General features: G+C 48.8%; 1 protein-coding gene across 16 annotated transcripts in view; it reads left to right on the top strand.

Moving 5' to 3' along the window:
- Positions 1-16,680, top strand: part of ERI3 (ERI1 exoribonuclease family member 3) — a 134,469-nt gene extending 117,789 nt beyond the window's left edge. For all 16 annotated transcript variants that reach the window (XR_012421083.1, XM_065523518.2, XM_015436967.4 and 13 more), the window contains one exon: positions 16,130-16,680. Coding sequence is in view for 15 of the 16 variants with exons in the window: in XM_065523518.2 (XP_065379590.1) it covers positions 16,130-16,212 (83 nt within the window). In the remaining variant the exon portion in view is untranslated. The remainder of the gene's footprint in view (positions 1-16,129) is intronic.
- Positions 16,681-16,933: the final 253 nt, after the last annotated feature.

The raw sequence follows: 16,933 nt of genomic DNA on the forward strand, positions 1-16,933 counted from the left end.
CTCTGCCCTGGCAGAGCTACACCTAGTTCATAAACCAGGTGCCTTTTAGGATTGTTCTAGAGAGCTAGGATGCCTGGGGAAATGCCCACAGAGGGAGCATATCTCTGGATATGCTGGAGCCTGGAGCCGGGCTGACTTCATTCTGTTTAAGGCTCATGCCTTCAAGGTTGAGTGTTACTAGGTAAGTCGTTCCCCATCCGGGGTCTCTATTTCTTCCTCTTTAAAATGGGGTTGATGCTGGCCCCTAACCGTCAGGCTCACTGGAAGCAAGAACTGTAAAATCCTTGGCCCATATTTGCTCCTTCATCTATTTAAATTTCTAGAAAAGTTTCTGAGGGAAGTGTCTGGGAAAGAGATCATTGTGGGAGATGATGGAGCCTTCCCTGTGTTCAGTCATTCATTCAGAAAATGTTTGCTGAGGTCTTCTGGGTGCCCAGGCCAGTACCAGGGCTTCAGAGGTGAGAGATGCTCCTTCGTGGGAGGTGAAGTGAGCACTTTTGGCTGAGGCAGGTCAACGTTCCCAGCTGTGTTCCTGGTTCCACCACAGGGTTGAGGTGCCAGATCCAGCCCTGTTTTTCCATGGAAGCACCTAAGCCTTCAGGGTGCTGAGAGGCTCATGCAGGTCTCCTCACAAGTCCTCGGGCCAGGCGCTCCCCTGAGTCCCCTGACCAGCACAGTTGAGGGTTAATGCTCTTGACTACCTCAAGGGTGGGCAAGAAGAGCAAGTAGGACTCCAGGAGTCCCTGGAGGAGGTGGGCCTAGCACAAGGGACAGCCTCAGAAGGCCACAAGCACAAAGTCAAGAAATCAGCAGTTGCTCAAGTCGGCAGAAGTAGTGGGAGTGTGTGTTTGGGAGGTGGTGAGTGAAAATCCTGTGTTCAGGAGGGCTCCATGGTGATCCATCAGGACAGCTTAATCATTTTGGCAGAAGAGAGTCCCCACTCTGAGCCTTGTTGGCTTAGGGGAAGTCCCCTGTCTACTTGGGCACAGACTCAGCCTCTGTCCTCTGCTGGCCTCTCCTGTCCCCCTTAAGCCAGTCTCCTCCTGCTCCCCACACTCCACGCCCCTCCCTCATCTCTTGGAACCTGTCATACCTTCTTTTACCTCATTGCCTTCCCATGTGGCTTTATTTTCCCCCAGAGCCCCATATTCCCACCCCGCAACCTAATTAACTCCTCCTCATCCCTCAGAGCTCAGCTTAAAGTTTGCTTCCTCGGGGATGCTTTCCCTGACTCCTAGACTTGATCAAGTCCCCGTCTCCCCATGTACTTTTTCTCAGCACCCTGCTCTCCCCATTTATAGCATTTAATCACAGTTGTAATTAAGAAATTATTTGTTTGAAAGTTGTTTAATGCCTGTCTCCCTCACTAGACTGTAAGTTCCCTGAGGGCAAGAAATGTCTGTTTCATTCGGCTTATATCCCCAAAGCATAGCACAGTGTCTGACACGTGTAGGCAGATAGTAAATAAAATGTGCTGTATTGAGTTAAATTGAGTTGAGATGGCCCTCGCCCACCCCTGGGTGCCAGGGCAGGGGAGGCAGCTAGGGAAGTGCCTGGAGCTGAGGTGGTTCCCATTAGTCCTCATGATTAATTCACAGCCACACTGTGATAGAGTGGGCTTGTCCCCAGTCAGCGCCTCCGCTGGGGCCCACCTGTTAGCGACAAACAAACAAAGGGGATAAATAATGCATTGGGAGCTGAGCCAGGCAAGGCGGCGGTATTGAAATTAATAGGGATTAGCTGAGCAGCTTGAGGATGAAATATTTACCAGGTGGGACAGGGCTTAGGGAGGGCATCCCCCCTTCCCGGAGACCATAGGCATAGCTAGGCCTTTCTCCAGGGCATCATTGGCTAGGACTGGGGCACCCCAGCACCACCACTGCCACCCCTGGCTGCCTGGGTTTGCAGGACAGGCTGGCCAGACAGATGAGAGCTCAGGTCCCAGCCAGTCTCCTTGCACAGCAAAGTCCTGGGGAAACCAAGATGCTAGAAGGGAATGGAGGTGGGGAAGGGTCTGAAACCTTCAGGGCTTTGGAAGCTGGAGACAAAGACCATGACAGGGTTTCAGGTCCTGGGCATGTCAAGGCTTTGGGTGGCAAATGTCAGGGCTGGAGTTGGTTTGCCTGTAATCTTGCCCCTCTTTCTTTTCCTCTGGTCCTTTCTTCTTTTCAGTATGTATTTCTTGCGTGTCTCTGTGGATAACATCTGTGCCCTCAGAGAGTTCATGGTCTAGCAGGAGGTGAAGGAGAGGCAGTTACGATACGCAAATTGGCTGCTGTGGGAGCACACAGAAGAGGTTCCTAACATGAAGGCAGGATGGAGGGAAGGCACCTAGAGGAAGCACTAGCAATCCTGGGTCTTGAGAGGTGAGGGCAATGAGCCAGGTGAGAAGTGGGGAGTTTTCTAGGCAGAAGGCAGAGGATTTGAAAACTCAAGGGGCACATGAGCCTGAACTTGGCTGTACAACAGGGGAGTGGGAATGATGAGACTAGAGATGTAAACAGGTCCAGAACTCAGACTTTTATAAAGGGGTTTGGATGCATTGGGAGCTGAGTCAGGCGAGGTGGCAATATTTAACTTAATAGGGATTAGCTGAGCAGTCCTGAGAGGGGTGAGGAGCCACTGGAGGTGGTGGTGGTGGTGGTGGTGGTGGTTTTAATTTTTGACTCTTAAACTTTTTACTTTGAATTAATTTTATATTTGTAGGAAAGTTTCTATGTATCCCTTACCCAGCTTTCCCTCATGTTAACATCTTACATAATCACAATACAGTTATCAGTACCAGAAAATTAACATTGGTGCTATGCTACATTAAAGGGCTTATTAGGCCGGGTGTGGTGGCACACACCTGTAATCCCAGCTATGTAATCCCAGCTACTTGGGAGGCTGAGGCACGGGACTCGCCTGAACCTGGGAGGCGGAGATGCAGTGAGCCGAGATCATGCCACTACACTCCAGCCTGGGCAACAGAGAGAAACCCTGTCTCAGAAAAAAAAGCCTTATTTTAATTTCACCAGTGTTTCCATTAATGTCCTTTTTCTGCTCCAGGTTCATTGAAGAGTTTGTTGTTGTTGTTGTTGCTGTTGTTGTTTTTTGAGGCAGCGTCTCACTCTGTTGCCCGGGATGGAATGCAGTAGTGCCATCTCGGCTCACTGCAATCTCCGCCTCCTGGGTTCAAGCGATTCTCCTGCCTCAGCCTCCTGAGTAGCTGGGATTACAGGTGCCACTATGCCCAGCTAATTTTTTGTATTTTTAGTAGGGACGGGGTTTTGCCATGTTGGCCAGGCTGGTCTCGAACTCCTGACCTCGTGATTCGCCCACCTTGGCCTCCCAAAGTGCTGGGATTACAGGCATTGAGCCACCGCACCCAGCCTGGGTTTTAAGACAGGGAATGAAATGACCAGATTGGTGGTTTAATAGGACACCATGGAAGAAAGATTGGCAGGGGCACTGCCATTACCTAGTTGAGAGATGATGGTGGGCTGGACCAGGATGGTGGTAATGGGAATATGGACTTAGAAATTATTGGAAAATATATGGTAATTAAAGCTCCTAGAAATTATTGGAAAATATATGGTAATTAAAGCTCCAGGAGGGGAAAGTTTGCCCAGGGAAGGAGAGTGAGAAGGGAAGAGGACCAATGACAGTTCTGAGCAACACCCATATCTAAGAGGTGATCAAAAGAAAGGGAGTGTTCAAAGGAACCAAGGAGAATTGCATGGAAAGTGAGGGTGGGCCACTGAAGCCCAGGGAAGAGAGCTTTAAGGAGTGAACTGTTCACCAATTGTCTATCAATCAAAACCTGAAAAGCTTCATCCTCATGAGTCATAGGGATCATTAGAGAAAGCAGTGTTGGTAAAGCAGTGATCAGATTGCAAGGCGGGAGATGAAGAAATAAGATACTGAGTGTAAACAACTCTGAAGTTTGCCTCTAAAAGGGAGGAGAGATTGGGTACTAGCCAAATGGAAAAGGGAGTTAAAGGAAGACTTGTTTACTCCCAAGATGGGAGAGAATTAATATATTTACATGCTTATGTGAAGGAGCCAATGCAGAAGAAAAAAGTGAAGCTGTATCAGTGGAAATAGGAGTACTCAATAATGTAAGGACCCTGAAAAGGCCTGGATTCTGGGTTGGACCCTACCCAGGTGGAGCGGAGGGATGGGCTTAGAAAGTGACATCAGGCAATTAGCGGTGCGTAGTGTTAAGAGCCTATAATCCCAGCTACTCTGGAGGCTGAGGCAGGAGAATCGCTTGAACCCGGGAGGCAGAGGTTGCAGTGGGCCGAGACCACACCATTGCACTCCAGCCTGTGTGATAGAGCGAGACTCCATCTCAAAAAAAAAAAAGTGACATCAGGCTTGGCCCTCTCTTGTGACAGGATAAGAGGACTGGGGCAGACTCAGAAGAGTGGCTTCTATGTGGCTCCTGTGAAGTAGAAGATAAGATTGTTTGCATGGGTGAGGGGTTTGTGGTGATATTGAGGGCAGGGGATTTGAGATTTGTGGAAAGGAGAGAAACTTGAAATTGTCACTAGGGCTGAAGGGAGAGAGAGTGCACACTAATCAGGAACACTGGAGATTGGCTGGGCAGTTTTATATACCCAACTGAGGCTGATGACTCTGATTTTGTAAGTGGCACTAGTGGCACTAGTCTATGGTTGGGATTTTCTCTAGTCACACGCTCCAGGTGGCAGGCACAGAGAAGGCAGATTTTGGGTTTTTCCAGGCAAGGGTGATAAGGAAAAGGGAATAAGAGAGTTGAGGATTGGCAAGAAAAAGACTGAAAAGTAATGGACTGTGCAATCCAGGCTTCAAAGGCAGACATGTCAGTTATGTTGCTAGGACAGAAACTATGACTTTTCCCTTCTTTTTCACTAAATAGAACCCCTGTATAATTATAGAACCCCTGTATAATAATCAGTGTGTACCTAGTTAAAAGACTACTTTTTTAGTTTTCCACACAGCTAGGTACAGCCATGTCTCTGAGCTCTGGCTGGTGAAACAAAAGGAAGTGTGTTGTCTGGGACTTCCAGGAATGATGTTTAAAGGGAAACAACTCAGCTGGGAAATACGCTATTCTTGCCTTTTCCCACCTTCCCTCTTTCTTTTTCCTGGAATGTGGATTTGATGGTTGGAGCTCCAGCAGCTGTTTTGGACTATGAAATAGTCTGAGGGTTGGAAACCACATGCTGAGAATGGCAGGGCAGAAAGAAAGAAGAAGTCTGAAGAGTCTGATGACTTTGTGGAACTGAGGGGCGTTTAGTCAACTTATATTGCAAGCCATACTCGTAGAATGCCTTTCTTAGTAAAGCTATATTTCTTCCCTCTCTGTTTTCACTGGGGTTTTAGTCTAAACTTGATTCTTTTAGCCTTTTTCCTAACATAGCCTGTGTCCTGAGATACAGCTAGAAACAATTTGATCAAATGTTTCAAGAGAGCAAAAGAAAAAAAGGGTTACCAACTTCCCAGCCTGAAATAGCAGCGTCCTCTTTGTCCTTCGGCCTGCCTCCTTTATTCAGTGAGTTCTATGTTGTAAGGTCCATTCCTTATGTCATTCTCCTTCCTGCCTTTACATTCTGTATCAGTTAGTATACTTTCAGCTGCAAGAAAAAGAAACCCCAATTTTAAATATCTTAAACAATAAGGGGATTTATTATCTCACAAAAGAAATTCGGCAGTAAGGTGATCCTAAGGTTGGTTAATTCAGCATCTCAGCAATGTTATCAGGGACCCAGATTTGTTTCCAGTTTTCTTTCATCTTCAGCATGGTCTTCATAGGCTAACTCCCCTCAAGGTTGGAAGATGGCTTCTGCAGTCCCAGACATTATGTGCAGGTACGAAAACATCCAGCAGAATATAAAGGACTATTTTTCCCTCACTCTTGTCTTCATAAGAGAGAAGAAATTTTCCTTGAAGGCCTTTCAGCAAACTCCCTCACATCTCAGTAGCCAGAACACATGCCTATCCCTATGTCAATGACTGGCAAGGGAGAACGGGTCACCAAAAATGGCTCAGACCACAGAGGATTAATTCTGATTACTTGAAGGAGTAGTGGGCTCTGCCAACAGGGCAGAAGGTGGTGGCGCTTGGGAACATCATCAGTAGTGAACAAGGGCTGGGCCCAATGGCTCATGTCTATAATCCCAGCACTTTGGGAGGCTGGGGAAGGTGGAACCAGCCTTGGTAACATAGCAAGACTCCATATCTACCAAAAAAAAAAATTAGCCAGGCATGGTGGCATACTTGTAGTTCCAGCTGCTCGGGAGGCTGATGCAGGAGGATTGCTTGACCCCAGGAGGCTGAGACTGCGGTGAGCTATGACCAAGCCACTGCACTTCTGCCTGGGTGACAGAGTAACATTCTAATTCAAAGAAACAGAAGTGGGCAAGGAAAAATGTGAATACAGGAGAGACAATACATATGGAGAGAGTAAGGGTATAAATTTTAAGGTTTCAGTGAGTGGAAAAAAAAAAGTATACAGACAGGTTAGGCATCCCTAATCTGAAAATCCCAAATCCAGAATGCTCCAAAATTCGAAACTTTTTGACTGCCAGCATAACACCACAAGTGGAAAATTCCACACCTGACCTCATGTGATGGGTCGCCATCAAAACTTTGTTTTATGCACAAAATTATATAAACGATTATATAAAATTACCTTCGGGGTATGTGCATAAAGTATAGAAGAAACATAAATGAATTCTGTGTTTAGACTTGGGTCCCCATCCCCAAGATATCTCATGTATATGCAAATATTGCACAATCTGAAAAAAATCCAAAATTCAAAACACTCCTGGTCTCCAAGCACTTGGATAATAACCTTGTTATTGTCAGAAACCAGGGATATTTGGATTTAATATTTCAAAGGAAGAGTAGTAGGATGTTTAAAAGGTTGAGTGTGTTACTGTGAATATGGGTGGAAATTAGATACAATGGAGAAGGCCATTAGTGCTAAAGTCAAAGAATGAAGAGGCTGGCAACAAGATTTCTCAAAAGGTCAGGATATAGAGGTTAGGCAGGCAGGTCTCTCGGGAGGGAGGTGGCCATGGTCTGGATTGATAGCACGTGCTCACAAGAAAGTCTCCAGATAGTCTGCTGGTACATGGGTCTGGGGCCGGGTCACAGGTCCTGGTACTTTCCAGCTACCTGGGGCAGCACAGGCAAGTGGCATAACCTCTCTGTATCTCAGTATCCTCATTTTACAAGGAATCTGTCCTGGTAGTTCAGGCCATTCTGGAAGAGGGTGAGGCCCTGACATGTTCCTATTGGAACCACTACAGGGCCCAGAAGACTGATGAGGCTGCCAGGTATGGCAGATCAGCTCAGCTGTTCTCAGTAGCCAACCCCTCCCTGGTTGGGTTCCCTTTACTTGGCCATAGGTGATCTGGCTATAACCTGGCACTTCTAGTTGTGGCATCCCAGACCAGGAGGAAGGTGAGGCTTCCTGGCCCCTCTACCTGGATGGGGCCTTGGCTGGAATTGAGTTGGGGGAGGCGGGCATCCTATGTAATGGCCAGAGCAGCCGCCCTGTTACTACGGCGTATTTCACTTTTAATTCTGACATATAATGTAATGATCTTTTTTAAGGCCCGATGATATTATCTGCCTGACTAGATTATTGAGTCTTCATCATCTCCAGATAAATTTATGGCCAGGACGAGGCTCAGGATTTATCATCAGTCAATAGAGCTCGATACTCTAACAAGGCGTGTAATAAGATATACATATTTAATGATCCAAGGGGAGGAGCGCTAATGGGAGTCGAGTGAGTGGTCCATGGGGCTGGGGCTCTGCCCTAGGGTTGCCATGGCTGTGGGGACATGGATGTGGTCTTTGCCTTATGGTCCCCAACTCTGGTCTTTCTCAGGACTGCCTCAGTCTCCTTCCCAAGAGCCTGAGGAAGGAAGAGGTAGGGAAAGGAAGAGGCAGCATTAGGGCCAGGCCAGAGCTAGGGCCCAAGCATCTTCAGCCCAAAGGGTGTATGCACCCCCTGAGAACTTCGCTCCCGCTTCCAGGCCTTGGAAGGGTTGGGGGTGTCCTTAGATCTGTACGCCCAGGCCCCTGAGCATTAGGGTGAGCCCACAAGGGAGGGAGTGCCGGGGCTGCGTGCCCAGGCCGCACTGATGGTGACGGATGGTTTTTCATTATAGCCTCTCAGGTCCTGCCCGCGCCCTGTGTGGAAATTCTATTTATTCCCTAATTTGTAAAAATTCCCTCTTTATCTGATCCCAATCAGGGCGGGGTAATTGGCTCTCTGGGGCAGCGGCTGGGGTCCTTGATGAAGAGCTATGTGGATGTACCCAGCCCGGCCCCCACCCAGCCTGCCACCAGGGCCCACAATTAATAATGATTTGCAAATGGCAGACAAGCAATAACACAGAAAGATGTGGCGTCCGTGCTGCCTCTTCATTTCCTTCCCTCGCAGATATAAATGGCCACAGAACAAAAACCCAGCACTATAAATTCTATAATTAGTTATTCACCGGGATAAATGGGGCCCGGAGCCACCAGCCACTCTCCCTGCCACCGTTCTTGCCTGCTTTCCCTGATCCAGGTTCTGGCCCCATGTCTGTCTTGAGCCTGGCGCCTGACTCTTCTGCCTCTTTGGCTCACAGCACAATTCCTCAGTTTCTTCCCACCACTCCAGCTACCTCCTCCTGTGTGGCCGAGACTTGGGAGTGGTCACCTGGTCTGGGCCTGTAGCTTCCTCTGCAGGGCTGGAGCCAGCAGGTGGGATCCTCCCTCCACCTCTTCTTGTGGACCTCCCTGGCTACCCAGTGTGGTTTCTGTCCTCATTCTGTATTGGGGTTTGAATGAAGTTGACATGTCCTGCCAAGCCTGGGAGTCTGGATAAGGGTTGGTCTTGGGTATCATCTTTGGCATTTGGGACCAATCCTGTCCGTTGGCCAAATCTGAGTTGAGTTCCTGGTGGCCAAATGCACTGTAAGTGACATAAGGGGTTTGATGCTGTGCTTACTGGTCAGGCAGTTCTGGGATGCTAGCAAAGGGGTTTCCGGGCACCATGCCCTCCCGGCCAGGCACATCCCCCCCAACCCCACTGCCCCCAAGTGGCTGTGAGCTGGCGGGTAATGGGCGTGTAATGGCCTCATTTCCATGCCTGGCCTCCAGGAGCGGCGGTAAGTGTTTGATTGCCTTAATTTCCAAACACATCATTATCCCAGCTTTACCAGCGCTTAATAAACACTTTATGAGGATTTTTTTAAAAACATCTTCGGTCCGCATACTTCTCTGAAGTGATAAACTCTAATTAAGTCTAATATTTAAAAATATGGTAATGGTGAGTTGTTTGAATAAGTGGACTGCATTTCTGTAATTTCATTATTACGTAAAACACGCTAATTATTTGGAGCACGCTTATTACGGTGAGAGAAATCGCCTGCTAATCAAGATGAAATTGCCTTTTCCCCTTATTGTGGAACCATCGTCATCCTTCACCATCAGCCTGTGGCACCTCCAGGCACCTCGGTGGGGTGGAGGGGGCTGAGGGGAGGGGCTGAAAGGGGTCACTTTGGAGTGGAGGCTGTAAGGACCCCGTCTGGGGGAGGGGGAGGAAGCTATGGGAGCCATGGCTGTGGAGAGAAGGGAGTGTGTGTCTAGGAAGTGTGTCAGGTGGGCCTAGGTGGCCGTGAATGGGGGCTCGGGACTGTGTAGGCCATGTCTGAGACAAGGGGGGTGGGGATATCAGGATATTATTGTTGGAATAATATTATTTTTAGATGTTATTGGAATTACAAAAATAATAACTAACCGAGCTACTGTTTTAGGCACTTCACAAATAACTCATTTCATCTTTTTAACAACACTTTAAGGGAAGTTATTGCTATAATTATTATTATTCCCATTTTAGAGAAGAAGAAACCAAAACAAAGAGAAGTTAAATAGAATTCAGGAACTTGCTCAAGTTCACATAGTTACTGAGTGGTGGAGTTTGGATTCAAACCCAGAAGCAGGATATACTGGGGCTGTCTGCTGTGTCAGTCCTAAACTCACTGTCTTGGCCTCCATCTTCCTTCTAAGCTAACATTTGATGCTAAACCTTAAACTGCACCCAGCTGTTGGGTCCCCATCACAGAGTTGCCAGATAATACAGGGTTACAAATAATACAGGACACTAAATTTGAATTTCAGATAAATAATTTTTAGTACTAAAAAAAAATAAGTATGTCCTGTATGGAGCTGGGGCTGCATTTAATCTGGCAGTCCTGTGTCAAGCAGACCTAGGCACTGCACTTTGCTCTCAGGGCATTACTGCTGCCAGGATGTCTAGACAGACAGATGTGGCAATAGTTGAGGTTCTAGAATGTGGACACACCCAGGGATCCTGCTGTGTCACCCTTACCATGTGTGGTTCCTGCTCCTTGCACTGTTTTCCATACCACCTCCCAACTACCCTACCCTATCTCAGCTGGTCCCTGTTCCATGGACTCTCGCCTCATTCCTCACCATGTCCTGAAGATCACTAATACAGTGCGTTACCAAGCTAAGCATTCCGCAGGCAGGAGGCCTGTGGAGACTCCAGCAGACCTCAGGATGTGTCTGCATGTTCCTTTAGGCCACACTGCCTCTTAGTCCCATAAGATCAGCAGCTTGCCACCCTACTGTCCCTCCTGTTCCCCCAGTTTGATTGGCTTCTTTGATCATTTCACATACATTCTCTCCTGCCTCTAACAGACACATGTATGGGAATTATATATATGATAGAGGTGTCATTTCAAAAGGATGGGGAAAGTGTAGACAGTTCAATCAATGGTGGCAAGACAATTGGCTATCGGGGGAAAAAAGTTAGAGTTTTTATTTCTTACCACACACAAAAATAAATTCCAGACAGATTAAAAAGTTAATATAAAAAAACTGAAAGTATTAGAAGAAAACATAGGATAGGGGTGTGTGTGTGTGTGTGTGTGTGTGTGTGTGTGTGTGTGTGTGTGTTTAATAATGCTGAGATAGAGAAGACATTAGCCTAGAAACCATAAAGAAATGCCTGACAAATTTAGATGTCCTATAGGAGTATGACTTAACTTATCCAAAGCTAAGTTCATCACTGCCCCAAATTTGCATCTTCCCTGGTATGCCTTATCTCAGTGAGTGGCACTGAGATCCTAGATGCTTTCCCTCTGCCATCCTAATCCCCCCATTAAGGCTTGCTCATTCTATTTCCTAAAAATTCTCTTACCTCCATCCACTTCCCCCACATCATCAATAGATCTTCTCCATTTCCACTGCCACTGGCCTAGTTCTGGGCCATTATTTCTGGTCTGGACCACAGTACAATCTGCTAATTGATCTGTCTGCCTTCAGGGTTAATCCTTCTAATGCGGTCCTCACATCTAGGATGGTAATTCTGAAACACAGATCTGGTACTGTCATTCCCCTCCTTAAACATGTTAATGTCCATCATTCTCAGAATATTAACATCTTAAGCTCCTTAGTTTAGCATTTGGGTTCTTTAGGATTCCCTTTAGTCAGTCACTGACCACCAGCTTCATCTCTTGACACTCCCTTCTGATTCTTCATCACCCCCACCCATCTGATAAACTTAATTTTTTTTGGACACTCCACATTTCACCTCCATAAATGTGCCTATGCTGAGAACACCTTCCTCACCCCAACCCTAACTGGGTGGGCTAGCTCCCTCTCCCATCCCCTGAGACCTCTGCTTAACTCTGGAGTCTTTTCCTAATCCTCAAACAGAACTAGATTACTTTTCCATGCATCCTTTTCTCATAGCACTGCACACCTGACAGGGCTGTCTTTGAGTTCCTTGAGGGCAGGGAGCTACAGAGTCTTGCACATCCCTCAGAAGCATTATGGTACAAGATCACTGAACATACAGAAGGTGTCAGTGCATGTTTGCTGAATGAATGAGTACATGAATGAATGGACTTCTCACTTCTTGGGTCCCCTTCCTCCTGAGGGTCTCCCTAGTCCAGGCCCTGCTTCCTGTCCACTACCACTCAGTTCCCAGGTAAGTACCACTAATGAAGAATATCAGCCTCAGGTTGTTTGCCCTTTGTGAGCTCTTTCTGGGTGTCCTAAGTGATCTGAGCAACTCTTTTGTGTGCAGATTCTTTGTCAGGCAGACATTTGACTGTCCTTGGGCCCAGCCAACAAGCTTATCCTTCCTTGTTAGGTGCTAGCCCCACTAATCTTCTCTCAGGGATTTATGCAGCTGCACTCCTCACATTATGGTCCTGGCAATATAAAAATATTTCCAACACTGAGAATATTAATGCCTCAAAAAAGAGGAGAGGGTCATCTTGTCACAAATTGATGATCCTGCAGAAACATAAAAACAGGTTAGCCTGGCCAGGCAAGGTGCTCACGCCTATAATCCCAGCCCTTTGGGAGGCCGAGGTACAAGAATTGGAGGCAGAGGTTGCAGTGAGCTGAGGTCACGCCACTGCACTCCAGCCTGGGTGACAGAGCGAGACTGTCTCAAAACAAAACAAAAGGAAACAAAACCAAAGGTTAGCCTTCTAGAATTTGAAGGTGAGGTAGACCTACTCTTGGAGGCCTCTATTGTGGGTGCAAGGCTGTGCTCCCTGCCACCCCACTCTCACCCTACAGCAGCTTCATGCTGGCCTCCGTAGCTCAATGAGAGGTCCTGGAAGGCAAGCCTGCTAACCCAGGTGGCCCCCAGAGCTTCAAGCAGAAAACTTTCCAAGAGACTATGTTGCCACCAGACTCACCCTGCTGCTCACTCTCTCTGAATTTTTGGCCTATTAAAAGCCCCAGATCTGTCTCTAGTGCTTCTGCCAAGCTTCCTCACTTTCTAGTAGGGCCATAGACTTAAAAAAAAAAAAAAAAAAAAAAAAAAAAAAAAATCAAGGCTTCAAGGGCTGGAAGAAGAGCCTGGAGCTGGAAGTCCATGGCTGCCATTCCACTGACTTGCTAGGTGAACTGGAGCAAATTTCTTCCTCTCCCTGGTTTCTCTTTATTGTAGTGGGCCAACTGCAACAAGTTAGACTCCAGAAATACCCAGTAAACAGGATCCGAAGTCAGAATTTGGAGTGAATGCCAATTTGGTTTCACCAAGTCTGCCGGCCCCATCAGTCATCTGTGCTATCAGTTGTATACACTTTCTCACCACTAGTTCCTCCAGAAAACTAGCTTCCTTGCCTTTTCTTCAGAAAGAGGAGGTATTCCAAGCATAAAGAACAGCATGTGCAAAGATATGGGTGCAACACCTTGTTCAGTCCTCACAATAACAGCAAGGCCATTATCACCCTAGTAGAGGAACCTAAGTATTAGAGACGCTAAGCCCTTGCTGCGTGTTATGCAGCCAGTGGGTGAAGTTTAGATTGGAAACATGTCTTTCTGGCTCCAAAACCCACTTTGTCATTTTCAGAAAACAGTGAGTGAGGGTCCTTTAGATTGGAGTCCAGGGATTGAGGGTTGAGTATGGCAGAGACCAGAAATAGCAGGGATCAATTTTTGTGGAGTCTTTAAGACACATTACGGAGTGTAGACTTTAAACTGAGGGCAAGGAGAGCCATTGAATGGCTTTAAGGAAGAAGAACATGATCAGATTTATGTCAGAAAAATCACTTTGGCTGTAAGAGAATGAATTCGGGGGAGAAAGAGGACAGCTGTTGTAATCCAAGATGATTAGGCAGAGACTAAGAAGAGAAAATCTGCAGAAGTTCGTACTTGATTAGATTTGGAGAGTGAGGGAGAGAGCAAAGTGGCAACATGACTCAGATTTCTTCTTTGAGCATTTTGGGTGGATTATGGTGCCATTCACTGGGACAGAGAACATAGCAGGTTGAGGGGTAAGCAGCAGCTTGGAGAGAAAATTAGCTCATGATTGGACGTTTAGGGTTTATCTAGAAAGAGATGTTCAGGAATATGTGGTGTGGAGCCCAGGAGCTGTCCAGGCTGGAGACGGTGATCTTCAGGGAGTAGCCGAAACTCACAATTTAGATGAAGTCATCCAGTGTGTAGAGTGGGGAGAGGTCAAGGACAGAGACTGGGACATGGGGACCCTCTCCCAGCACAGGGCCAGGCACAGGTGGGAGATCAGTGCTTGCCCACTGGATGGCTGGTGGCCCGGGGGTTGGGGCTGGGACATTCACTTGGGCCAGGGGAAGCAAATTGAATGATTTGTCCAGCAATGAGGGAGGAGCCAGATGAAGTCAATAGAAAACTAATTTTCTTTTCTGCTGGAAGAAATGAGGTGTGTGGCCGCTGGGTAATTGCAGATAACGAGGGGACTTATTCTTAATATGCACAGCGGCCATGGTCCCTAGGGTACAGGAGACAGGAAGGATTGGAGGTGCCCTGAAAGGGCCAGACTTGTTTGGCAAGAAAATCACCCTATCATAGTCCCTCTATTGGCACCACCACAGCCCATGGGCCCCATCCTAACCCCTCCCCCTCTTAGGCCCCTTCCTGTCCCATTCCCCTTCCTGTCAACTGCCTAGCACAGCCCCTCCCTCCTCCACCCTCTACCCCCACAGCACAGGCGCACACACTAAGAGAGACAAATGATGGGGCCTCAGCTGAGCGGGGTGCGTGTCCGGCCCATAAACCACGGAGATGGGTCACGTCTGGAGTTGCCATGGCCGCCACTACCCACCCATCTGTCTTCCCACTGTTCTGCCTCAGACCAGCCCGTACAGCTTCCTGAGTCCCTGGGGGAAGGTGTCACCTCTCCATGCCCACATCCACTGCAGGTACATCCACACTGAGCTCTGCGAGACAGGACCCTTTCTGACTTGCCTGCCCAAAGCAGGCTCCGCAGAGCTAGGATCTGGCTAGTGATGCAGGGTGTGGGCCGACCAGAGACTGCGCCTCTTATTGCCCTTGTCTAGTGCTGGAGGGTCCCCTTCCTAGGCTAAGGTCCTAGCAAAGGTGGGCCTTGACAGGCAGAGAACTCCTGACCCCACCTTGAGCTTATTACCCCCCACACTTGATTATGACATTGATGTACAATATTTCTACAATCACAGCATCGATCCTATGAAGGCTGGTGGTGGCTGAGGCCCTGGTTATGGCCCAGGAGCAGCTAAGGGAGATGGGAGAAGAGGCAGGTGAGGGGATAATGAGTTGGTGGCTGCGTGGGCAGCTGAACAGAAAAACTCAAGGCACTCAGGCTGCTTCTCTCCTAGGTTTCCTCTAGTTGAATAAGCTCTGGGCAGGTGCACCTCCTACTGGTGGTGGCAGTGGTGAAACAAATCCTGGCCCATGTCCATGATACTGAGGCCCCAGAGGCCTGATCCTGCAGCCTCCAGGGTTCTAGGACAGTTGAAAGCATCCAATACTGGAGAAACTGTTTGTGATAGTCTAATACAGGCAGACATTCCACAAGGTATGGGCAGAAACAGGGCCCAAAAAGGGACTAGCACCCACTTTGAGCCTACTAGGACAGAGGCAGGGCTTCCGCTGACGTATACAGGAGTGTCTGGTAGAGGGCTGATGGCCAAGGCTATGAGGAGGACCACAAATCTGGACCCTCCCCATCCTATCGGAGCTGCATAGAACAGGTGCCCAGGCAAGTTGCTGTTTGAGCACACAAGCCCAGGACACAGGGTAGGTGTGTTTCCCAGGGCCCTGGCCCAGCAGTGCCGAGCCTTGTGCCTTGTCACTAGTGATTATGGCCTGGGTCACATCTTCCACACACACGAAAGTGCCGGCAAAGTCACCCTGGCCGTGGGTGTGATGAATGGCCGCCCAGTAATGAAATGGAGACATCAAGGCGGGTGGCGGGAAGACGGAGTGTGGCGGACGGGCCGTCCCCACGCGGCGGCAACAAGAAGGATCGCCCAGCGGCCGGGGGCCGTCAAGGGAGAAATTACACATTTACTCTGCCTTTTTCTTACTGCGACGGCGCCCATACATCACCGCTGGGGCTGGGGCGGGACATGCCGGCCAATTTCCAGCATGAATTATGGAACTGAGAAGCATCGAGACCAGGCTTCCTGCTGGCCCAGCATCACCCAGCCCAACCTGAAGCCAGGGATGCTGCCACCAGGGGATGAGACCACCCTCTCTAAAGCCTGTGGCTCCTGAATCTGACCCTGCTTCCCACCCCCGCCCTTGTAAGAGCACCTGTGGGCATGGAGGGGAAGGATCTGGGGCCGATCTAAATGTCTTCTCTCCTTTTTAGACGACTGCAAGAACATTGCCAACATCATGAAGACACTCGCCTATCGAGGCTTCATCTTCAAGCAGACATCGAAGCCGTTCTGATTGGCCGAGGACAGGATGGGGCAGGACAGGGTAGCTGTTTGGCCCAGCCCAGAATTCTCCTCTCCCTCACCAGAGGGGAAGAGGGAGAGTGGCATAGCTCTGCATCCAGAGTGTCCCCCAGCTGCCCTGTGGGCTTGTGCCCTTGGCGTGGGCTTGTGCCCTTGCAAGGGCTTGGCCACTTGGCCCTTCTGGAGCAGACACTTTGTGCCCCCCATCCCCACCCCTCAATCTCAGCCCAGTATTAGCCCCTCCCATTGCGGGCCTGGGCTAGGGGAACCCAGGCACTCACTGCCTCCTCCCTGGTACACAGGCTTCTGTGGGGCCACCAAGCCCCCCCTGTGCCCCCTCCCATCCATAGTGCATGGTGTGTGGTGCCCCCAGGGCTCCAGGACAGATCAGGCCCCACCTTGTGTCTACCCCCATCCCCGCTGTGAACGTGCCACTGAATAAAGTCGGGGAAACGAGGCAGTGGGTGTGTGTGCAAAGCCGTCTGTGTATGTGAGGCTGCTGCTGCGCCAAAGCTGTCAGGATGTGAAGGTAGGTAGAGCATGCTCCAGACTGCCTCTGTGCACAAGGCCATCCGTGTGTGACTGGCCGTCACTGCAGCACCTGTGACACCCTCACTCAATATGCACACAACTGTGGCAGTGCGGGGACTATCAGTACAGGCTGTGTGCAAAGCCATCTTAAGTGTAAACCACAGGTGCTCTGAGGTGCAGGA

Source organism: Macaca fascicularis, chromosome 1 (genome assembly GCF_037993035.2).
Source record: "Macaca fascicularis isolate 582-1 chromosome 1, T2T-MFA8v1.1".
NCBI classification, from domain to species: domain Eukaryota; kingdom Metazoa; phylum Chordata; class Mammalia; order Primates; family Cercopithecidae; genus Macaca; species Macaca fascicularis.